Raw genomic sequence first — 23,836 nt, forward strand, 5'->3', positions numbered from 1 at the left:
CCTTTCTTAAAAGATCAGAGTAATCAGACGACCACCCTCCTGGCAAACTTGTGACTTCTTGCGCTTCTCGCCCCGGCAGGCCCTCCCCTTGCCGGCGGGCCATCACTGCACCCTGCCCACGCGGCGGTCCACAACCTCCCGAGTCCCTCTGGGCAAGCCCCGCCCCCGGGCGGCGGTTTCCGGTCCTGGGGAGCGCGGGCCGGAAGTTTCGCGTTGCCATGGCAAGGGCCGGGCGCGGGCCCGCCCCCGCGGCGCCGGGAGGAGCGCTGGGCAGAAGGACCCGCGGACCGGCTCCGATCGGCTGCGAGGTGGCTGCTGGCGCGAGGCGGAAGGTGAGGAGCGGACTTCCGGGGCCGGCGGGCGGGCGGGGAGACCGGGAGGCTGGGATCCCGGCGGGAGGCCGCCCAGGCCCCGCTCGGCGCCGGTGCTGAGGGTCGGGAAGGCTCCTGGAGTGGCGGCCGTCAAGGCCGGGCCGGGGCGCTGTTCGCGGCTGAGCCGAATGCGGGGTTGTTTTCAGCCGTGTAACCTGTTGGCCAGGTAGGCAGCACCGGAGTTACCTCCGTTTCAGCTGAGGACATTCGGGCCTGCAGAGAAGGTACTTGCCAGGCTTCGTGTGTGCTTTGGAGCGAGGCCAGAGGAAAAACCTGAACCTTTCTGTGCCAAATTCCTTAACTTCCAGGGGTTCTAGTGACCTCCTTGTAGGGATCCTCGGCTCCAGCCCACCGATAGGTGTCCGGGCTGGAATAGCCATAGCTGTGCGGCGAGCGCCGGCCCGCGCGGCTTCAGAGGAGCAAGGGGCCTGGGCGGGAAGGTCCACGCCGGTGGGGCCCCTCCCTGTCCTGCAGTGGAGGCTGAGGCGACTGTGGGATTAGTTTCCGTGGGTGCGGAGGCGTTTCAGGTGTGGGGGAGCGGGAGCCAGGGCCGAGCTCTGGCTGGTCCTCCTCAGAGCTCTGGGCCTTCCTTTCCCTACCCCGTCCTTAGCTTGGGGGTGAAGTGGGGGCCGCACTGCACTTCTCAGCCCCTCTGCTCCCGGGGATGCTCCCTGGTGATGCTTGTGGGCTCTCCCTGGGAGAGCTGTGAAGGAAGGGCCTCTGTGCCCCAGGCTGGCCTCCTGGCTTACTTCAGGGGCAGCGAGAGTCGTCTTATGGGCGGATGGTTCCCTGACGGATCCTGGACCGCGCTGGCCCCACGATCCTTGCCTGGGGGCCCTGTGGCGCTCTGAGCAGCCAGCTCCCTGCCTGCCTCCACTGTGCCGGCGGCTCTTGGCTCAACGCTGGGATGGAGCAGCATCAGCAGGTCTATCTTTCCTTCCTTGTGGGCTCTCCGCGGACCTGCCCTGGCTTCATCCCTCACCTGCTTGGACTCTGCTCTCCTGGAAGGTTCCTGGGCTGGCAGGCGCCCAGCAAGAGGCCCTGGTACCTGTGGGCTCCACGTTGGTGTCTGTGTTCTAGGGATTTCTGAATTTCACTGTGTTCAGCTTTGGAACCTCAGTCTCAGATGAGCCTGTGGTGGCCCAGCACGGCACCTGCACCCCAAGAGTTCCCCACGCCAGTGCCTCTGTCCCGGTCCACTTGTTAGCCAAAGCAAGTGTCTGGGTGGTAGTGTCTTCTCTCAGACTTGCTCCTCAGTTGCCCAGATCCTGGCTGTCCTGTCCATCTCTCGTACCAGCAGCCTGCACCTCCTTCTGGGATGGGAGCCTTTGCTCCTGGCCGCTCTTCTGCGCTCTGACTCGGAGCTTTGACTCCACCCTTCTCACCATAGGCAGAGTGATGGGTCCGAAAAGCAGATCTGATCCTTGTCCCTCCTGAACATCCTTCCTGAGAGACTGCTGGACGACATGCCTGTCTTTGCACACTCGTCCCCCTCCTCTGCCCCCGCCCCACTCCTGAGCACCTTGCCATGTGTGTCGGGCCTCCACCCTCCTGAACCCTTGCAGTAGTGGTGGAGGAAGCGCGGAGGGGAGAGAGTGAGCCTCCGACTCCCTTCCAAGCTCTGTGTCTTTAGGAACGGCCCTGCCAGCAAATCAGACTGAGAAAAAAGGACAGAGGGACAGCCATGTCTAATTCCACAGACGCCTGGGACGGCGGGCTGGGGAGGAAGAGGCGCTCGGCTGCCGGGCCCCGTGCTGGCTGTGTGGTGAGGCCCGACGGCAGACAGCGAGTCTGGGCTGCGTGCTTCCTGGGCGGCTGTGACAGACACAGATTGCTGGGACTGCCCAAGACCTTGGTCATTCTTTGACCACTGCTGTTGGGTAGGTTTTGTGTGGGGTGCTTTGTAAGACTCACCCCCACCCACCCCCAGAACCTCCTTCTGTTTTGGAAGGTGAGCCCTGGGAGCCTCCAGGACTCAGGTGAAGCTCCTGCAGACCCTTCCCACCATCCGGGAGGTCTGGATAGCCCTTCTGTGCTGGCAGGGCACGCGGCCAGCCTTGCTGTGGCCACAGGCCTCCTGCGTTTGCTCCGGGCTGCGCTCAGGGCGCGTGGGCACTGCATCCCAGTGCCAAGCCCAGCCCTGGCACAGCTGCACTCACAGCTGAGTGGCAGTTCATCCACCCGGCGGCTCAGTCCTGGGCTGGGCACCTGCGTCTGCTTCCGCGCCGTCCCTCAGTGTAGGGAACCCATCAGCTCCTGCGGTCATGGGTACTTCTGCAGGTCAGGCCCGGGGCTTGGGGAAGGAAACAGTGACTAGTGCAACAATGGAAGCGGGGTGAAGACGCAGCAGAGTGACGGGTTGACTGCAGGGGACCTGAGGAGGCAACGTTTAAGCTGGGATCTGAGCTGCAGGAAGGAAGGAGCTATGCTGAGATCTTGTGAAGAACTTTCCAGACAGAAGGCACAGCTGACAGAAAGGGGCGCGACGATGAGGTGGCAGATCGGGGCTGGCAGAGCTTTTCTGTGAAGGGCCAGAGAGTCAGGGTTTCAGGCTTTGAGGGCCACGTGATCCCTGGGCAGCTATTCTGCCGTTTTGTGGAAGAGCAGCCACAGACAATATGCAAGTGAATGTGCTCTGTTTCCACAAAACTTTACTGACAGACCCTGAAACTTGAATTTCACGTGATACTCATGTGTCACCAAGTATTCTTTTTCTTTTAATTTGTTTGCCGATCATTAAGGTCAAAACCATTTTCAGCTCATGGGCCATACCAAAACAGACAGTGGGTCAGTTTGCCAGCCCCTGTGCCAGACACCAAAAGCGCTGTGTCTTAGTTCATTGAATCCTCATAAGAACTTATAAGGAAGGTACTATTATTCCATTTACAGATGAGGAAACTGATTTCCTCAGAGGTCAAGAAACTTGACCAGTGCCCTCAGCTCCTGGCACTTTAAACCCAGAGTGTGGTTCCCGAGCTCAGCTTCCAGCCTCTGTGATATGGAGCTGAGGTCCCTGAGGTGCAGGAAGCAGGAAGCAGGCCAGTGCTGAGTGGGTAGTGGAGAGGTATGGGAGGAGGCAAGGCCAGGAGGGGCCAGATCATCGGAGTTAGAGGCCAGGGGAAGACTTAGGTTGTATACTTTTATTTTTTTACATCCGACTTTATGGAGGTGTAGTTTACATATAATAAAAGGCACCTATATAAAATAATTTGGTGGGTTTTGATAGATGTATGCTCCTTGTAAACGCCACCACAATCCAGACACAGAGCATCTCCCTCATCCCTGAAAGTCCCTTTCGCTGTGCCCAGTCCACGGTCCTCCCTGCCCCAGGCAACCACTGATCTGCTTTTGTTTTTATAGATTCATTGTCCCTGTTTTCTTTTCCTAGAATTTCACATAAGTGGACGGATACAGGATGAACACTTTTGTGTCTGACTTCCTTTCGCCAGACAGAACGTTTTGGAAATTCAGATTGCTGCATGTCTCCATGGTTCATTGTTTTTCTTGCTGGACGGTTTGGTATTCCATTGTATAGGAACACTGTTTACTCCATACACACACCTGTTGATGGACATTTCGGTGCCTTCCAGTTTTTGGCCATTGTGACTAAAACTGCTGTGAATATTCATGTTTACCAATCTTTGTATGGACATACACTTCATTTCTCTTGGGTTGAGATGACAGAAATGATGGTTGAAGTACGTACTTGTATTTCACTGTATACAAAAGGTGCCACAGCTGTTTTCTAAAATGGGAAGTCATATCACATTCCCAGTTGTTCTGTGTCCTTTTGTCATTCTTTGGAAGTTTAGCCCTTCTTGTGAGTGTTGATGGCTTGTTGTGCCTTGAGTTGGCATTTCCTAATGATGAATGGTGTTGCACACCTTTTCATTTGCCTGCTCAGCCATTTGTATATCTTATTTTGTGACGTGTCCAGATCTTTTACCCATGAAAAATGGGTTGTCTCATCAAGCTCTAAGAATTCCTTATATGTTTAGGGTGCTAGTCCTTTGCCAGATACAAGTCTCTGGCTTGGCTTTTAATTTTGTCACCAGTGTCTTAAACAGACAGATCCTTATAATTCTGATGAAGTTCAGTTTGTCATTTTTTCTTTATGGTCTATGCTTTCTTTAATGGTCAAGAGGTCAGGGGTCATTGTTTTCCCTGGATATCTGGGCATTCCAACACCATTTTGAAAGGCCACCCTCTCCCATTGTGTTACTCCATTGCTGACAGTATGTGTGGGTGGACTTCTGGATTCTCTATTCATTGATCTTATTGCTCATATCCTGCAGATTTGATTATATTAGCTTTAAAATAAGTCTTGAGGTCAAGTATAAGTAGTTTTCCAACTTGGTTTTTCTTTTTCAAATCATTTTGGCCCTTTAAGATATGATGTTGCTGCTGCTGCTGCTAAGTTGCTTCAGTCGTGTCTGACTTTTAGCAACCCCATGGACTACAGCCCACCAGGCTCCTCCGTCCATGGGATTTTCCAGGCAGGAGTACTGGAGTGGGGTGCCATTGCCTTCTCCGAAGATATGATGTAGTTCTATGTAAATATGAAAATTGGCTTGTCAGTTTCTCAAAAAGAGCTTACTGGCATTTTGATTGGGATTATATGGAAGCTAGGGATCTGTTAGGGGAAGAATTGACATTGTAAGAATGTAGAACATGGTACATATTTCTCCATTTATGTAGGTCTCTGTATTAATTATCTATTGCTGCATAAGAAATTACCCTTGAACATTATGATTTAAAACAATGAATTTTTGTTCTCTCACAGCTGCCGCGGGTCAGGAATTGTACAGTGGCTTGGCTGGGTAGTTCAGGTTGCAGGTTTAGCCCGTGGTGGGGATGCTCCGCCAGGTGGCTCCTTGAGGGCCAGCCAGGCTCTTGGCCCCACCCTTCTGGCCTCTGGGCAGCCTCACCCCAAGGCCCCAGTTCAGGAGAGAGGCCGCAAGCGAGAGGCTGCACTGCCCTCCAGGACCTGGTCCGGATCTGGTACCTCCTGGTTTCAGGCTTTGTTTCCATTTGTTCCTTAGAAGTAATTAACTGAGTCCAAGTGAAGTGGTCGATTAACTGCTTTCAAGCCGTATTGAGGGGAAGTTGACCAGGCTCTGCCCTTAGCAGCCAGCGTCAGCGCCTGTTCTGTTTGGAGACACTAATTTTGCAAATGATATATTTAACATTTTACATGTTCCAATCCTTTGTTACTAGTTCAGAGACATAAATTTGATTTTGGCGTACTGTCCTTTGTATCCTGCAACCTTTCTAAATATATTCATTTGTTCGAGTAGCCCCATTATAGATTTCTAAGGATTTTCTACAAATCTTTCTACATGCCTCCTGCATCTAAGAAGTTATTTTCCTTTCCATCTGTATGCTCTTTATTTCGTGCGTTAGTGCACTGCCTGGGGGTTGCATTGTTGAGTAAGAGGGGTAGGAGTTGATGCTCTTACCTTGTTCTCAGTCCTGAGGGTTTTACCAGATTTTGAGGGATTTTCCTTTTATTCCTAGTTTTCTAAGGTGTTTTTTTTTTTTTTTTTAATCATGAATGGAAAAAAAATAAAAAAACAAAAACCATGAATGGTTACTGAATTTTTCCAAGTCTTTTTCTGCTTCTATTGATTTGCTTGTTTATTTTAAATAGCAAACTATGGAGTTTCTTTGTGGGAAGGTTTTTAGTTAGAAATTTAATTCCTTTAATAGCTATAGGGCTTTTCAGGTTTTCTATTTCTTCTTGACCCCATTTTGATAATTTGTTTCATTCAGATAATTTGCCCATTTATCTAAGTCAGACATGGCAATTTAAAAAATATATATATAAAGGGCCAAATAGTAAATATTTTAGGCTTTTCAGGCCATATGGTCTCTGTTGTGATTGCTCAGTTCTTTGTGTAACAAACAACAGCCACAGACAATACATGAACAAATGAGGATGGTTTTTTCTAATAAAACTTTATTTACAAAAGAGATGGTAAGCTGATTTGGTCCATAGGCGCAGTTTGTTAATCCCTGACTTAAGTTGTTAGGTTTATGATTATAAATTGTTCAGAACATTTCCATTTAGTTGTCTGTAGGATCTGTAGTGATAGCCTGTATTTCTTTTATGATTTTGGTCATTTTTGTCTGCGTTTCTTGATCAGTTTAGTGAGAGTCTTGTTGATTTTATCAATATTTTCAAAGGAACAACTTTTAGTTTCAGTATTCTCTTTTTGTCTGTTTTCTTTCTCTCTCTCTCTCCTTTTTTTTTTTTTTTTTTGGTCCACAAGGCATGCTGGATCTTAGTTCCTTGACCACGGGTTGAATCCTTGGCCTCTGCAATGGAAACATGGTGTTCCAACCACTGGGTCACCAAGGAATTCCCCATTTTCTGTTTCATTACTTTTTGTTCTTATTATTAATTCCCTTCACTTACTTTGGGTTGAATTTTCTCTTTTTTTTCTAGCTTCTTACTAAGTTGGAAGCTTTGGTCATTGATTTGACCATCCTTGTTATTTATGCATTCAGAATTAGAAGTTTTCTTCTAAACCCTGCTTTGTTTTATTTATTTATTTTTGGTTGCTCTGGGTCTTTATTGCTGAGCGGGGACTATTTTCTAGTTGTGGTGTGTGGGCTTCAGGAGTTGCTGCTTGGTTCCAGAGAACAGGCTCAGTAGTCATGGCTTACAGGCTTACTTGCCCTCTGGCATATGGGATCTTCCTGGACTAGGGACCAAACCTATGTCCTCTGCGTTGGCAGGTGGATTCTTCCACTAAGGAAGTGCTAAACCCTGCTTTAAATGCATCTACTGTATTTGATGTGTTTTCATTTTCATTCAGTTCAAAGTATCTTCTACTATCCATTTTGATTCCTTCCTTAGCCTGTAGGTTATTTAGAAGTATGCTTTAAAGTTTCCAAATGTTTGGGAATTTTTCCAGATATTTTTATGTTATTGAGTTCTAGATTAATTCTGTTGTGGTCAGTGAACTTTCTCTATATGCTTTCATTCCGTGTACACTCACTGAATCTTGTGTGCATTCCAGCACGTGGTCCGTTTACTTGAATAATAACGTTTGCAGTGTTGTGCAGCTATCATCACTGTCAATTTCCAGAACTTTTGAATGACCCGAAACAGAAACTGTCCATTCAGCACTATTTCCTTACACCACCTGCCCCAGCCCCTGCTTTCTATGCCTGAATTTACCTGTTATATAAAAGGAAATCATACACGTGTCCTTTTATTTGATATATTTCTGACACGTGTCAGGATTTTGTCCCTTTGTGTGACTGAATATTCCATTGTGTATGTATATGTACCACCTCTTATTTCCTCATCTGTCCATTGGCATTGGGCACTGGAGTTGTTTCTGCTTTGTAGCAATTGTGAACAGTTTTTCTGTGAACATTGGTGTGCAAATAGCTGAGTCCCGGCCTCCAGTTCTTCTGTTTATACACCCGGAAGTGGAGCATGCCTTTGGTTTCACACTGCATGGTCGGCAGAGTGACATTCTGCTCTGCATGCTAGTGCACTGCCCTGTGGCACAGAAGCTGGAGACATGTCAGTCTTTCTGTCTGCAGAGCCAGACACTGTGCACTGGCTGTCCCCTCACGGGACCTCTAGGTGAGCAGTCAGGCTCACAGGGTCAGGCAGGGTCGTGTGCTTCCAGTCCGCTGGAGAGTCTCTGGCCTCAGGCCGCTCCAGACGCCTCTGCCTGCGCAGTGGCGTGTCTCCCCCGGGGGCTCCCACCATTCTTCCCTCTCACATCAGGCACCCGTAAACCTATCATTAGCTCTCCTCAGTTCATGGGGACACGTGTGTGCTCCGGTGGCCATCCAGAACCCGCGCACCCCTTCTTCTCAGGCTGAGCGTCCAGTCAGAGAGCAGACCCAGGGTCCCAACGCTGCCCTCTCCAAAGCCCACTTCCACTTCTGGACACTGCTGAATTGACAGGCCTTTGTTTCCAGACCGCACGGGAATCATGAGGCTGCCGTGGCTGTGGGCAGTGGGGCGTCGAGCTTGGAGCCTGGCCACTGGGAAGGTGTGGTGCTCAGGCCTCTGGAAGCCGTCCTTTCTCCTCTTAGCTAACAGAGGGCTGGGCTTTTCCCCCTCTGTTCTGTGTGGCTTGTGGGATCTTAGTTCCCCAACCAGGGATGGAATCCAGGCCCTCGGCAGTGAGAGTGGCCAGGGCTGGCGTCTATCCTTGGTTCTCAGAGAAATTTTATTTTATTTTTTTACTTTATTTTACTTTACAATACTGTTTTGGTTTTGCCATACATTGACATGAATCCGCCACGGGTGTACATGAGTTCCCAATCCTGAACCGCCCCCCCCCCCCCATCTCCCACCCCATATCATCTCTCTGGACCATCCCTGTGCACCAGCCCCAAGCCTCCTGTATCCTGTATCGAACATAGACTGGCGATTCGTTTCTTCTCAGAGACTCTTTTGACATGCGGATACCTCCAGTTGCCTAACTTCTTTCATTTGGCCATCTAGACTTCTCACACCTTGCTGTGAGTTGGTCTTTAGATTTACTTAGATGGAAAGGCATTGGAGGAGGGAGCTTTGGGGCTCCCCTGGTTTCTGGTGAGGGACCCTTCCAATTTTCCAGCCCCACAACACTGCTGCTGCGCTTGCAGCCCCTTCCTCACATGGTCCAAATGGCCTCCAGTGCATGCTCTGGCCCCAGGCCGAGGCAGCTGCCCGCATCACGTGTACACTTGTGCCGGCATCCTGGGTTCATCATCTCTCACAGGATGGAGGCAGGGCAGCTGTAGCTAAGCCAAAGGAAATGTCACATTTGTAGGTCACAGCTTTGAAACGGCTTCACTTTTCTGTGGTTCTACTGCTGAGGGGAGTCTGAGAAAGGACTCAGATCTCACAGGTGGGTCAGAGGGCAGCTAAGGCCAGAAGGTGAGCAGGACTGTGCGCCCCCAGCAAGAAAGAGGGCTGGGGAGCCAGAGAGGAGACTCATTACAAAGCCACAGTGGGTAGGATGTTGTAGGGACCGGTGGGACGGAGTCAGAAGTCTTGACAGGCTCACATGTATGTTGTCGTTCTGTCGTTTAGTCGTGTCCGACTCCTTGCGACCCTGTGAACTGCAGCAAGCCAGGCTTCCCTGTCCTTTACTGTCTCCCAGAGTTTCCTCAAACTCATGTCTGTTGAATCACATGTATGTATAGGAACTTAATTTATTACTGAAGTGACACTGCAGAACAACATGGAGAGAAGCAACTTTTAAATGGTGCTGGGACAATTGGATATAAATATAAAACAAAGAGGGGCTTCCCTGGTGGCCCAGACGGTAAAGAATCTGCCTGTAGTGCAGGAGACCTGGGTTCAGTCCCTGAGTCAGGAAGATCCCCTGGAGAAGGGAAGGGCAACCCACTCCATTACTCTTGCTGGAGAACCCCACAGAGGAGCCTGGCGGCCTACAGCCCTTGGGGTTGCAAGGAGTCAGACATGACAGATTGACTAACACTTTATCACTTTATCAATTTCAAAAATGAAATTGGAGCCTGTCCTAGTTATATATTGATGTCAAACAAATTGCCCCCAAATACAGCGCTTCTCTCTCACATCTGCAGGCTTGACTACGGGGAAGGGTCTGCTTCTGGGTGGCTGGCTTCCCCCAGAGTGAGTAGCCTGGAGGAGCACAGGGGTGCAGTCAGGGCACCTTGCACACTCTGACCATGGCGGGCATTGAGCAAGTACGGAAGTGCCACCACCCACACTTAAGTGGGGGGGACTAGGTCTACCTTTTGAAGGGAGGAGTGTCGCTTACTTTGCAGGCATGTTTTACAACTCCGCAGATTCCCTTCTTCACCCCAGACACAAACATTAGCTCCAGGTGGACTGCAGACCTAAATGTGATGCAGACTAGCCTCCTTTTAGAATATAGGAGACTTGTCTTCAGAAAGATGTCTCATCTCATTAATACTCAGACAACTGCAAACTGACCACTGCACAAAGTGGCAAAAAGAATAAAACCAACTGGACTGTTTCCCCATTGCTGTTGGGATTAGAAACTGGTACAGCTTTGGAGAGCAGTGGTAACGTTTGTCGACTCATGTCGTAGCCTGTGGTTGGCGGCTGCACACCAGTGTCAGTGGACAGGGTGTTCACTGGCCCACACCCATCAGAGTGTGCCCTGGGCTGTGCAGACAGGCTCCTAGCGGGCTGTTACTCAGCCAAAGGCGGAAAGCCTGGAGCTACACACTTTGGAGTGGGTGGATCCCACACAGTGGGGTAAGGCAGCCTAGAGCACAGGGCACGGCTCCATCTGGAACTCTGGCCTTTCAGCACCAGGTTGAGCTCAGGAGGGGCGTGGGGGGGTGTTGGCGTGAAGAAAAGCGAGGTGGTGGTCACTGCATGGAGGAGTGTAGGAGGACTCTGAGCTGCTTGGCGCCATCCTGATGGGGTGGAGCTCACATCGGTTTGCATCTCCATTATTAGTGCATTGTGATTTTTGCATTTTCAGGACTTGTATTGCTGATTGAAAACAGCCAGTTATTTTATCAGGGAAATGGATTTATTTCACAGGCGCAAACAACAGCAAATCAGGACCTGTAGCCGGTGGGGAGCCACAGGCAAGCGCAGAGGACAAAGGAGGGGAAACTTACGAGGAGAAGGGGAGTGTGAGGGGCTGTAATGAACAGAGAGCCCTTTGGAGGAAACCGGGTGTGGAGGCTTCTCATTGGCTGCGCTGTTGCCAAGTGGGGAGAAAATCTGCTTTCCTTCTGCCAGGTTGTGTTGTGGTAACCTTGCCCCTGTGGGGTCTGCAATTGAAGGGAAGTGACAGGGTGTGAGAGTGCTCCCTTCTGGTCTCCAGACTCCATCTTATTTCATTTGTTTTATTTTTGTTTTTCTTTTTGGCCTCGCCTGACAACTTGTGGGATCTTAATTCCCCAACCAGGGATCGAGCCTGGGCCCCATGCAGTGGAAGTGTGGAGTCCTCAGCACTGGGGAGATCCCCTGCCTGGATTTTAAATGAGGTTTCTGTTTATTCATTTTCACAGTATCACACTTCACCATATAAAGATTTTAAGAGGACACCCCGATACCCTGCGGGAGGCTGTGTGGAAAAGCCCTGGGCACAGGGACCCCCGACCCTGCAGGCCCAATAGTGGGGTGGTGGGCAGGGCCGCTGAGGGCCGGGCTGGGAGCGGGCCCAGCCCGGGATTTGATGGGCTGGCTGAGCCTCACGGACCTCACGGGGCCAGGAGGGCTTTCGGACTGTTTCAGGCGAGGGGTGACTGGGTTGAGGCTTGCATTTTCAATGCTCCGGGGCTGAGTGTAGAGAGAGCTGGACCCCTGACTAGGAGCAGGGCAGCAGGCAGCGGCCTGTGAGGTGCAGGCCCAGAGGGGCTGGGGCAGGAGCGGGCTGGAGGGAGCAGCCTGGGCTGTGCCCCAGCTTCACCTTCAATGTGGCCACTGCCCCTCTTGGAGGGGAGGGCCGGCCATGCCCTGCGCCTCCCTGCACCTGCCCACTTGCCCCCCCGTCCTCAGACCTGCCAGGTATCTTTCTCTGGGCCTCTGTGCCCACACTTCACTTGGCCTCGGTGCTCCTTCCTTCCTGGAGGTGGGCACCGGGTGGCTGTGTGGGTCGCCCTCGGAGGTCCACCTGGGAGGAGCGGCGGCCGTGGCGCTGTGGGTGGTGGTTGTGGGGTGAAGGGGCAGGCACAGTGGGAGGCGCTGGCCCCCGTGGCCCGACTCCGCCGTGGTGTCCATCACCGTTTGCTCCCTGGTCTCCAGCCTGTCTCCTCTGCAGGTCCTCTGCAGGACAGAACGCAGTTGTGCTGAGACCTGTCTCATTCATCGAGAGGGCTGTGCTTTTGGCATCGGGCCTTCGCAGTCCTGGCTTCACCTGTCACATGTGGACACACAGCTCGGGGCTGGGGTGCGGTGGGTGTCTCCTTCTGCTGCGCGGCCGGCCTGCCGCGTTCAGTGAGACTCTGCTCTGCTGCACTGTCGCAACTGGGTGTCTGCTTCCAGACTCCCTTCTGTTCCCTCTCTCTGTTTCTCTAAGTACTTCATGTCTTCCTTTTTTATGGTTTTACTGACAAGTCTTGCCCTTTGCCCTGTTAAATGGAAAATTAGTTTGAGTTTCAAATAGAACTAGTGGGATTTTAACTGGGGTTGCATTGAGTCTTGGGTGAATTTGGGGAGAAATGGCATCGTTATGGTTCAGTCTTTTGACCCCTACGTGTGGCCTGTGCCTTTTGGTGGTTCTCTTGTGAACTTTAAGAAGTTTCAGTGGTCTTCTGTGTGGAGGTCTTGCACATCTTTTATTAGATTTATTCATACACATTGATGCTTTTGGACATAAATAGCGTCATTACGATTTTATCTTCTAACTGTTGCTGGCATTTACAAATATAATTTATTGTTGTACATTAGCCTAGTATCTATCACTATTCTCATAGTATTTTAGGACTTTGCAGGTTTTTATCATATACAATATGTCATTCTCAAATATTGGGTTTTTCCCCACCCTTCCTGTTCTTTTACATACGTGTGTGTGTGTGTGTGTGTGTGTGTGTGTGTGTGTGTGTGTGTATTTTGGCCACAGCATCTGGCGTGTGGGATCTTAGTTCCGTAACCAGTGATTGAAGCTGGGCCCCAGCAGTGAAAGCACCGAGTCCTAACCACTGGACCGCCAGGGACGTCCCTCACCCTGCCTATTCTTACTGCTTTTATTGCCTTTTCTTGCCCTGTTGCATTGGCTAGAACCTTCAATACAATAGGAATAGAGCTAGTGGTAGCAAGCATCCTCGTCTCCTCCAGTGGGATTTGTTGTTTCTTGAATTACGTTGAGATCATCACTCTGCTGATAGGAAGGGGCTGGAGCAGATAGCTGGTGCTGGGAGCCCGGGTTCTGGGTCCTTCCCAGGGTGCTGGAGAGCCCTGGGGTGGGGTACCTCGAGGCCTGGGAAGGCCCCATGGTGGGCTCCGTGGTTGCTGGCTTTTTCACAGAGGTGGATGTCCTCTTCTTATGATTTCTGTCTTGTCAGGAAACATGTCAGCAGCTGAGTGTGGGAATGAGGAAGAGGGGAGTGGAAGGCTTTGGGGCTGTCAAGCCTGAGTGTGATCTTCAGTCGGCAGCTTGGTTGGTACATTCCGACTCGAAGCCATTGCGTTGTGCCAGGCAGGACTTTCCCACAAGCTCAGGGCCTGAGAGCCTGTGAGGCTGGGGCTCTGGGGTGCTGCGGTCAGGAGTGAGCTGGGAGAGGGTGGTGGCAGAGAACCCAGCTGTGGAACTGAAATGCTGGGGCGGGCTTGGGGGAGTTCCTGGAGGTGATGGGGTCCAGGGTACCACTGAGCCTGAGGATGAGGTCATCACCGAGGGGCAGGGGCTGAAGGCTGGTCCACAGGGATATCGAGCCTACCAGGAATTTGGACCTGACACGGCGATGGGGCACGATGCCCATGGAAAGGGCTGGGGTGGGTGGTCGGTGCAGCCAATGGATGTGTCAGCCAGGACTCAGAGGCTTGCAGGCTGCAGCAGGAACGGGGTGGCACTTCCAGGCCTGGGGGCGAGGTGGGGAGAGAAAAAGCAGCCCCCAGAGAAGGCTGGCGGGAAGGGGAGAGCAAAGACTGAGCTGTGCCTGACTCTGGGGGGGTGTCAGAGCGGGGAACGGGCCTGCTTCTCTCCCGTAGCCTGCGTGCTGCCTGCCTCGCATGCCCAGAGAGGCTCTAGGGTGGCAGGGCCCTGCCTCGGGACTGCGGCCGAGTCATGTGAGGAGACCGGCGGTGTGCCAGGCTGGCTGCCTGCAGGGCGGCACCTTGGCTGAGCAGGACGAAGGCTCTCTACACTTCAGTAGGCACTCAGTAGGTTCATTCTCCTGGTTGATGCCCTCAGTCTTTGTGATCCAGTCATGGATGCTGTCCATGAGGGGGCAGGGCCTGCTTCCAGCTTGCCTGTACTGCTTGAGTGTAGGCCTGGTGTTTCCAGTGGAATCCATGCTCCGTCTCTGTGTGAAGCCATCGAAACTGATGTGAGGATCTGTCTTTTGATTTTATAGGCTTTGTTTTGTTTCACAGTGCGGACATTAAAATAATCTAGCAGGATGGGATTTGTTAATTTCCCTTTTGGTTTTTGGGTTTTGTGTCAGGCTAGAAAGGCCCACCCCTTACTGGGGTCACGTGGATGGTCCGCGCCTCCTGCGGTTGTCCCTCAGCACGGCTGTGTCTGTGGTGTGTGCTGGCCCCTGTGCCTCCTGCAGACCCCTCCCCAGCCCTGCGCAGCTCCCCCATCTGTGCCTCCGCAGACCCCTCCCTTCCAGACCCTCTTTCAGGGGCGTCTGTGGCCCTGCTCACTTTGGATGCTCCCCGTCCTGGTTCTCCAGGGCCTCCCTCCTCCATCTGCCCCTTGCTGGCCCTCCTCCCGGGGCGCTACCCCCACCCCACCACACCCCCTCCCTGGCAGGTCTGCGGGTGTCTCCTGCCGGCTCTCATGCATCTGGAAGCCTCTGTGGCTCCCACAGCCTGTTGGGCCTGTTCCATCCTCAGCCCGCCCCCCAGGCTGACTGGATGCCTGACAGCTGTGCTCACGCCTGCCTTCCCCAGACAGAGCACTTAACATTGTTTAGAGGAGACCTGCCCTCATGCGGCTCAGAAGCCAAACAGCAGGAGTGGCCCCGAGCTCTTGGCCGCCGGAGGTCCCTGCAGCCCCCCACCCCCCACCCCCCGGGCCTGTGGCTGATTCAGGTTTACAGGCCTGTTCACAGTGAAGCTCTGTCTCATGTACAGATTGTGAGTCCCTGGTTCTTTGCTGAACACTGTTTCTTAGTGACCTTTTCATAGTAGTGTATAGGTAGCTCTCTCATACACCCCTCAGGGCCTCATGTCATAACCCTGAGGTAGGCAAGGAGGACTTGAAAGCTGCGGCAACGGCAGGCCTGACGTGTGCTGCGGGTCTAGCCTCTGGAGCCTTCCAGAGCAGGCCTTCTGGGGGTTGCCCTGCACGTGTGTTGTGATGATGGCGCCCTTGGCAGCACCCCCAGATCTCGGAAGGTGAGCAGGCCTTCTATGCTCGCCATGCCAGCATGGGCGCCCTTGCCCGCCGCCCAGCCGCTCGGCCCAGCTCCTGCCTTCAGCCGCTCACGGCTCCGCTGCCTGTCCCCACATGGCTGGTGCCATCCGGGCCCCCCAGGTGGACCCATCATGGGGCCAGCACATGGCCCAGGCACCATGCTCTCCTCCTCGTGGAGCCCAGCCTGTGCTTGCACCGAGGCCCATGCCCCTCACCCCATGCCCGTCGCCCCACCCAGGGCCCCCCAGAGCTGCACAGCCAGACAAGGGTTAGGACAAGTCGGGCCCTGCCTTGGGGCCTCGGCCCCTTCCCCAAGCGGCACTGACTCAAGGCCTTCCTCCAGGTTCTGGCTTTCAGCCCCGGGGACAGACCTGGCAGGCGCGCAGCGGGCGGGGACGAGCGTCGCCCCCTGCAGACTCGTGCCCTCGGCAGCTGGCCATGAGGCGGGGATTGGTGGCATCCCAGGTGAGCTGAGCAGGAGCTGGGAAGCCAGAGCCGGGTTGGGGTTGGGGGAGTCCTGCCTCCCAGTCCCTGCCTGTGACCAGGCGGGGTCAGCTCTGTCTCAGGGTTTTGGCCATGGAGTCCTGGCCCCTCAGCCTCCGGAGCCCTGGCCCCATGGCCTCCCCTGCTGAGGGCACATCTCTGTTTGACTCTGCAGGTGGTGCCGCACGCTTCACCCTTCCCAGAGCGAGGAGCACGCCTGCCCCACCATTCACTCATGTAAATAAAGCCACAGGGAGCAGCCCCAGCAGCCAGGATGTGAAGCCCCAGAACCTGCGGGAAGGTGGGCACCCTCCCTCCATACCTTCCCCCTCTCTGCAGGTCACGCCCCGCCGCAGGTCATGCCCCTCAGGCCCCCCACCCTACCCCCACCGCCGGCCCCGGGTCCTGGCCGCCCTGGCGCTGGGCTTTTGCTGTGACCCTGATTCTCACACAGATGCTGGGCATAGGCGTGCGGCAGCATGGGGGAGTCTCAGCAGAGCACCAGGGTTCAGTTTCCCAGGTGGAGGGTGGAGGTGCTGGAGCAGGGTGGCTGTAGGTGTGGAGGGGCCCCTGAGGCACTCAGACTGGGCGTGGGTCTGTCCACCCTGAGGGCCCAGGGCCACTCCCAACAGACTCAGGGCTTCCCGTGGTGCTGGCTCAGAGGAGGTGGGCAGTCTCTGTGGTCCTTCCAGAAAGCTCCTCCCACCTCATCCCACACCCCAGGCGTGGAGCTGAGAACTGGAAAAATCGTGCAGATTATCTCTGTTTGACATTCCAGGGAGGCTTGGGGCAGGATTTGTGGACTGAGGCTGCAGCTGCCCTGCTCAGCCCCCTTCAGCCTGGGTGTGGTGAGGTGGTCAGTTGCCGGGACTCTGCCGAGCTGTGCTGGCCTCTGTGGCTCAGTCAGGGGTGAGTCTTTGGCTCCAGGGGGCTGTTCCTAGACTGTGGCTGGGGGAGGTGGCAGAGAGGGCAGAGGCTGGGTGGGGGAGTGGGCAAAGCTTAGACTCAGCCTGGGCAGGACTGAGCACCATGCTGCCCTCCACGGAGACGCTCCCAGGATGGATGCCCACTGCCCGGGGTCCCTGGATGTCAATGGGTTACCTTTCTCTCAGGGGAGGCAGTCCAGAGACCCAAGGTCACACAGAGACCACCCTCAGGCAGCTTCCTGCAAGGAGCACTGCTAAAGGAACCCAGAGGGGACCTGGGGATTCTGGCAGGTGGGCCCCCAGAGTGGGGGTGAGTGCCCGGCTCCAGTGCACACTGCCTGGCGAGGGTGTGGGGGCCACAGGGAACAGGTCTCTGTCGAGCCCCTGCCCTTCCTGCCCCCCTGGGCAGTAGCGATGGGGCAGGGGCAAGGCCCAGGCAGAAGGCAGCTGGCCTTGCTCCTTCCTTATGGTCTTGTGGGGCAAGCTCTTCAGGCTGGGTTCGCTGGCAGGCCCCAAGGCCAACTCCAGAGAGATGCACGTCCCACATGTGGGCAGGAGGGGGTGCCCAGTCTCTCCAGGGGAACATGAGGGACCTGTGAGTGGCCAGCAGGGAGGCAGAAAGCCCTGCCACACCTGGGTCTGGCCGGGGCCTCATGGGTGGGGAGCAGGCAGAGGCAGGACACGGAGCCCCGGGAGACCTAGGCAGGCAGTCTGGGCAGCTTCTGTGCCGGCCTTGCAGTCGGCAGAGCTGGCCAGCAGGGGTGGGCTGCCCGGAGCAGGGGTGCTACCTGGAGAGCTCTTTCCTGGCCTCGCTGGTCCCCCATCCTATCCCCAGGAAGCCTCTGAGGCCAGGCTTGCAGAGGGGATCGTGGAGTGCCAGCCACGTCCAGGGCCAGGCAGACCCGAGAAGCAAGGCTCTGGGTACACTGGGGGTCCGCAGGCTGGAGAGGCCTGACCTGACCTGATCTGGCCCAGGACGGTTTCCTTCCAGAAGGAATGGGCACTCACTAGTACAAGTCTGGTCAAAGGAAGGCTGGTCAGTCTCTAGACGGCCATGAGGTCTGTCCGAGTGGGAAGGGGGACTCCAGGTGGTCAGGCTGAGCTGCAGGGGGCACCTTCTAGGTGGAGCCTGGCCACGGCCTCCTGAGCAGTGTCCTGAGGCTGTGCCCAGTGACCACCCCAGGCGTGCTGGGCGGGACAGTCCATGGTGGGGACTGTGGGGCTGTGCCACAGCCTAGCTGCTTGCCTGGCTGTCTGTCCTGACAGCTCCAGGTCAGGCAGGCCACTGCGCCCATGTTCACACAAGCAGGGCTTGCATGTAGCCCAGGACAGTTGAGGGGGCATTGAATGGCTTGAACTAGAAAGCCTGGCAAGGAAGAGGCCCAGACTCAAGCGGTGAGCAGCCCATGGCCAGGACAGGCCGTGCCCTCCACTCTCTGCAGCTGAGCAGGGTGGCCTGGGCACCCTCAGGAAGCTGGCAGAGCTGCAGGAGAAAGTGAGCTTGCCTAACCCAGCCTGAGGGCACATGGGTCAAGGGCTGACGTGGGGTCTTGAGGGGCCACCCGGCTGGAGGCCTGCTGTGAGCGGATGTGCTGTCTCCCTGCTCTTTTCTCTGAGCTGCAGAGAAATGCTGAGTGTGGGGCCAGAATGCGGGCCGCACAAGGTTCTCTGTGGGCAGGGCGGGGCTCTGGGGGGGGCTGGCCTGTCCCCGTCCAGCCCTGACGGCTTCCTGCTTCCTCCTCTCAGGCCAGCGGGAGGGAGTACCTGCGTGTGCAGCTCGGCCACTGGCTACTCCAAAGGGGGCCCTTCCTGAAGACACAGTTCCCGGGCCCTGGGTGCCCTGCCTGCCTAGAGAGCATCAGCCTCGGGTACTGGGGGCCAGGCCCCCCGGACTCTGGACACACACCCGCCCAACCCTCCCTCCTGCTGCACCTCCTCTTAGCACTGACCCCCGGAAGGCTGGAGGTGCTGGGGGTCGGTGGGGGAGGAAGGCCTGGCCATGGGTGCCCCTGGACCCCACCTGGTCTCCTAAGACTAGAAGGCAAGGGCTCCCAGGGGTGTGTGCCCTGCCCTGCCCTGCCCCTGTGTGAGGAGGCGGGAGCTGCAGCCTTGTCATCTGGGTGATTAGCTTCAGACCCTGGACTGACGCTGGCCAGGTCCCGCCTGCTTCCTGCAGGGTGTCCTCCTGACCCAACGCGGGAGGGAGGCCCTGCCCATCGAGCGGCCAAGGTGCTCAGGCCCTGGGAGGCGGGCTGCAGGTACTGTCCTGCGCTGCCTTTCTGCCTGGGGCCCGTGGCCCTCACACCTGCCCCGGCCTGGTCACAGCGTGAGGCCTCCTGACCCAGCCTTGCCAGGCACAGAGGCCACGAACCTCAGGAGGGGATGCCCCCGAGGGCTCCAGTCCAGCCGGCTGCCCCCCACCTCAGGCCCAGCCTGGCCCCCGTGCTGCCCCAGCCGGTGCCCCCCGTAGGCCCCGTGGCAGGCAGCCCCCACCATGGCCGAGCACCTGGAACTGCTGGCAGAGATGCCCATGGTGGGCAGGATGAGCACACAGGAGCGGCTCAAGCATGCCCAGAAGCGACGGGCCCAGCAGGTGAAGATGTGGGCCCGGGCTGAGAAGGAGGCACAGGGCCGGAGGGCCAGCGGTCAGCCGCAGAAGCGGGTGCTCTTCCCGCCCAGCGTCACCCTCCTCGAGGCGGCTGCCCGGAATGACCTGGAAGAAGGTGAGTGTGGCTGAAGTCCGGTCCAGGCCAGCAGCCCTGTCCCCACTCCTCACGCAGGCCTCAGGAGCCACAGCCCCCTGGTGGGAGCCCAGGGAAGCCTGCCAAGGGCCCTGCTGGGCGAGGGGCCAAGGCGGGGTGGGCTGGGAGCTGCCATCTTCTCTGCCTCTGGCCAGGGTGCTGGGAGTTGCCCATGACGCCTGCCTGCTTGCCTGGGTTCTGAGCCTTTGCCTCCATAAAGGACACATGCTGGGCTACATGCATCCCCCCCACCCCCTGCCAGCAGATTAGACCCAGGGCGCAGGGCTGCCCAGCAGGCCCCCCTCAACACCCGCCCTTAGTTCTGCCTCTGACTTCTTCCTTCCCGGAGGACAGGCTGGGCAGGACTGCCTTCCTGGCACTGCCCTCTGCCCGCTCTCAGCCCCTCTGCCCTCCCAGGGAGGCTCCTGAGGACTCCTTCTGTCTCCTCCCGGGCGGGGCCTCTGCTGTGGCAGCTCGGGTTCAGAGGGCGAGGAGGGGCAGGGTGTGCCCAGAGCAGGGAAAGGGGGCTGGGCATGGCAGCCGTGGGTCAGCCAGCAAACAGGAGCTGTGGGGTGAGGGGTGCAGCTGGGGAGGGCTGGGCCTGGGTACCCTGGGCCTTCAGTCTTGGCCACCGAGGTGCGGTGGGGCGGGCTGCAAGTACCAGGGGAGGGGTGAGTGTGAGTGTGTGAGCGTGTAAGGCTGGGGGAACATGGGACCTGACCAAGGGGTGTCTGAGGGTGCATGCCGGCCCCCAGGCCTGGGGGGCCCTTTCTGGGAGGAGTTGGAAGGCTGGAAGGCCCTAACTGGGAAGGCATTCTGAGGTTGAGGCTGAGGCAGGGCGCTGCTGTCTGTCTATACCCTGCCTGGGGGCCCAGCCCCGAGCCCTCGGCCTGGGCTCTGGGGTCCCTCATGCCTTCCCTGTGCTCCTCTGCTGTCCTGGCTATAGCACGCGACCCAGGTGCCCTGGGCAGGGGCCTGAGCAGGACTTATGGGCCTGCAGCCAACTTCTGCTCCCAAGCCCTGACCGCCTCTGTCCTCCCCGCAGTCCGCCAGTTTCTCGAGAGCGGGGTCAGCCCTGATCTGGCCAATGAGGATGGCCTGACGGCCCTGCATCAGGTCAGCCCCACTGGTGGTGGGAGGGGAGGCTGAGGCCGCGGCGTGGGCTCGGACACTCAGGCTGGGTGCTCCACAGAGCTGCATCGATGACTTCCGGGAGATGGTGCAGCAGCTCCTGGAAGCTGGGGCCCAGGTCAACGCCCGTGACAGCGAGTGCTGGACACCGTTGCATGCCGCGGCCACCTGTGGCCACCTGCGCCTGGTGGAGCTGCTCATTGCTCGGTAGGGCCCGCTGGGAGCATGGGTGACCAGAGCAGGAACCTCTACCAGGTCAGGGCAGGCAGGACCTTCCCCGCAGGGGGCAGCTCATGTGGAGACAGCCCAGGTTTCTCCCCTGGGTCTCCATCTCCACTTGCCCTGGCATGCCCTGCCTGCACCCCAGTGCGCACAGCTGGGGCCTGGCAGAGGCCACGGTGCTGCCTCTGCAGGGAACTGGCACCCCGCAGGGCAGCGCGGCCCTCCGCCCGTGGGAGCTCCCTGAGGGCAGGCTTTTACTTCCCGCTCTGGTTGTCTGACCTTCCCAGGGTCTGCACAGAAATGCCACTCTGGTCAGAGTCACAAGGGAGGAATTGGCAAGGGGATACCTGGACACCAGTGGGGCTGTTAATGGGGAGGGCAGAGCAGGGCTGGGCTCCTGAACACCTGCCTTGATGAACGGAGAGGGTGGTCAGCTTCGCCAGGATCCAGGAGCCCCCCTCAGCTGGCCTTGCAGGGCGTCGGAGGTGGGTATGCGGGTGGATGACCGTTCCCCCACTCACACACAGATGCCTGGGCGTGGGGAAGGGTGGGTGTGCAGCCCCCAGCCCCACTCCACTCCTCTCCACAGAGGATACCCCGCTCCCTGCAGAGTGCCCAGGACACCCAGAATCTTGGCACCCCTTGGGGCAGGTGAACCCACTGGACACATTCACAGGAGCCAAGGGCTGGGAGCTCAGGCCACCTGACAGTCCAGCAGCCCAAGGACAGACGCAGGGGTATCCAGCACGGGTGCCTCTCAGCTCAGCAGAGGCCTGGGCCCCTCGGCTGCAGCCCCACAGTGTGCTGCCCGAGGCAGGGGCCTCCCTCCCGGCACAGGGGCCCCATGACCAGCACCCTGTCCATCCTCTCCACAGTGGTGCTGACCTCCTGGCAGTCAACACAGATGGGAACATGCCCTACGACCTGTGTGAGGACGAGCAGACACTGGACTGCCTGGAGACAGCCATGGCCAGCCGTGGTGAGTGCACCCCCTCCCCCCTGCCCGCGGCAGGGGAGGCTGCTCTGGGAGAGCGAGCCCTGAGTGCCCCGCCCTGCAGGCATCACCCAGGACAGCATCGAGCAGGCCCGGGCCCTGCCGGAGCTGCACATGCTAGAGGACATCCGGAACCTGCTGCAGGCGGGGGCTGACCTTGACACTCCCCGGGACCATGGGGCCACGCTGGTGAGGACGGGGCACCGGACTGGGCAGGGGAGGGTGCTCCCCAAGCCGAGCCGGGACTCAGGTGCAGGCGGTGTGCCTGCAGCTACACATCGCCGCGGCCAACGGGTTCAGTGAGGCAGCTGCCCTGCTGCTGGAGCACCAGGCCAGCCTGAGCGCCAAGGACCGCGATGGCTGGGAGCCGCTGCATGCGGCGGCCTACTGGGGCCAGGTGAGTGCCCGTGGACGGCGGGGCTGATGAGCCCGCAGGTTCCGCAGACCTCAGCAGCCCCCTCGCTCCGGCCCACAGGTGCGCCTGGTGGAGCTGCTTGTGGCACATGGGGCTGACCTGAACGGCAAGTCCTTGATGGACGAGACGCCTCTCGGTGAGCTGGGGGCTGCGTCCTTGCGGTGTAGGGGGTGCATGGCAGGGCCCGTGACCCTCTGGCTCCTCGGCAGATGTGTGTGGGGATGAGGAGGTGCGCACCAAGCTACTGGAGCTGAAGCACAAGCATGACGCCCTCCTGCGCGCCCAGGGCCGCCAGCGCTCCCTGCTGCGCCGCCGCACCTCCAGTGCTGGCAGCCGTGGGTGAGTGCCCGCCCCTCCCGCCAGGCCCCCGCGGCCCCACCCCGTGGGCTGGGCCCAAGGCTTTGTCCCCGCTGAGGTCAGCTGGCAGCCCAGGGTGCCAGCCCAGGCAGAGTCTGCGGGGAAGGCGATGTCTTCCACCACCCTCTCCTTGCGCCCCCAGGAAGGTGGTGAGGCGGGTGAGCCTGACCCAGCGCACCAGCCTGTACCGCAGGGAGCATGCCCAGGAGGCCATCGTGTGGCAGCAGCCCCTGCCTGCCAGCCCCGAGCCGTCGGAAGAGGATGAGGACCGCCAGACCGATGCCGAGCTCCAGCCGCTGCCCCTGGAGGTGAGCCCGGCCCGCCCCCACACCCTGGTGGGGCCAGTGACCCTGTCCTCAAGCACAAGAGCCACATGCTCGGGGGTCAGCTCCGCCCCCACCCTTGGTTTGGCTCCTGGACCACCGTGCTGCCTGGGGCCCCGGGCCAGAAGGTGCCTGCTGATGGCCTCCAGGCCATGCTTCCCCCACAGGAGGAGGACCCCGAGGAGGCCAAGCCACACAATGGCCGAGTGGGGGGGCCCCCGGCACGGCACTTGTACTCCAAGCGGCTGGACCGGAGCGTCTCCTACCAGCTGAGCCCCCTGGAGAGTGCCTCCCCCGACGCCCTGGTGCGCGCCAAGGCCCACCACACCCTAGCAGAGCTCAAGCGCCAGCGGGCTGCTGCCAAGCTGCAACGACCCCCAGCTGAGGGGCCTGAGGCCGCTGAGGCTGGCCTGCCTGTGGACACTGAGACCCCCCAGCCAGAGAGTGGCTGTGGGGCGAGTGGAGACCCACCCCTGCTCAAACTCACAGCCCCCTCAGAGGAGGCCCCCGTGGAGAAGAGACCGTGCTGCCTGCTCATGTGAGGGGCTGGTGGCTGGGGTGGCGGAGGTCCCACTGCCCAGCCCTGCGCCCCTGCTCTGCGTGTCCAGTGTGTGTCCCGGGCCAGGCTGCCAGCCTCCCTGAGGAACAGACCTGGGGCAGAAGCTATACCTGGGAGACAGCAGCTGCAGAGAGCTAGTGTTGCTCTGTGACTCTCGATAAAGGGCTATTCTGCCACTGTCTTGTCGTGTGTCTCAGCTGGGCCTCTGTTGCCAGCAGGGAGCGGCTGTGTTGCTGGGCCTGGGTGCGCCTGCCCCGTGAGCAGCCGAGGCCCGTAGCGCACGCTGGGGCTCGCTCG

General features: G+C 57.6%; 1 protein-coding gene across 3 annotated transcripts; it reads left to right on the top strand.

Moving 5' to 3' along the window:
* On the top strand, window positions 220-23,721 carry PPP1R16A (protein phosphatase 1 regulatory subunit 16A). Of its 3 annotated transcripts, none has more exons than XM_018058770.1 (14): window positions 220-332; window positions 15,732-15,853; window positions 16,047-16,172; window positions 16,650-16,780; window positions 18,544-19,520; window positions 20,584-20,654; window positions 20,731-20,876; window positions 21,767-21,870; window positions 21,950-22,074; window positions 22,157-22,282; window positions 22,361-22,436; window positions 22,510-22,639; window positions 22,800-22,965; window positions 23,148-23,721. In XM_018058770.1, the coding sequence occupies exons 5-14, from the start codon at window positions 19,292-19,294 to the stop codon at window positions 23,520-23,522; spliced, it is 1,548 nt and encodes a 515-aa protein (XP_017914259.1). In that variant the 5' UTR covers window positions 220-332; window positions 15,732-15,853; window positions 16,047-16,172; window positions 16,650-16,780; window positions 18,544-19,291; the 3' UTR covers window positions 23,523-23,721. The 3 variants fall into 3 exon arrangements, with proteins under 3 accessions (XP_017914259.1, XP_017914261.1, XP_017914260.1); XM_018058771.1 differs by lacking the exon at window positions 220-332 and adding an exon at window positions 356-537; XM_018058772.1 differs by lacking the exon at window positions 16,650-16,780.

Source organism: Capra hircus, chromosome 14 (assembly GCF_001704415.2).
Source record: "Capra hircus breed San Clemente chromosome 14, ASM170441v1, whole genome shotgun sequence".
NCBI lineage: Eukaryota > Metazoa > Chordata > Mammalia > Artiodactyla > Bovidae > Capra > Capra hircus.

What these genes read in the sequence shown, in the direction of transcription:
- PPP1R16A (XM_018058770.1), top strand. Translation starts at nt 19,292, where the DNA reads ATGGCCGAGCACCTGGAACTGCTGGCAGAGATGCCCATGGTGGGCAGG. An exon ending in GTGGAGCTGCTCATTGCTCG is followed by an intron (nt 20,877 to 21,766) that starts GTAGGGCCCGCT and finishes TCCTCTCCACAG; the next exon opens with TGGTGCTGACCTCCTGGCAG. An exon ending in GACAGCCATGGCCAGCCGTG is followed by an intron (nt 21,871 to 21,949) that starts GTGAGTGCACCC and finishes CCCGCCCTGCAG; the next exon opens with GCATCACCCAGGACAGCATC.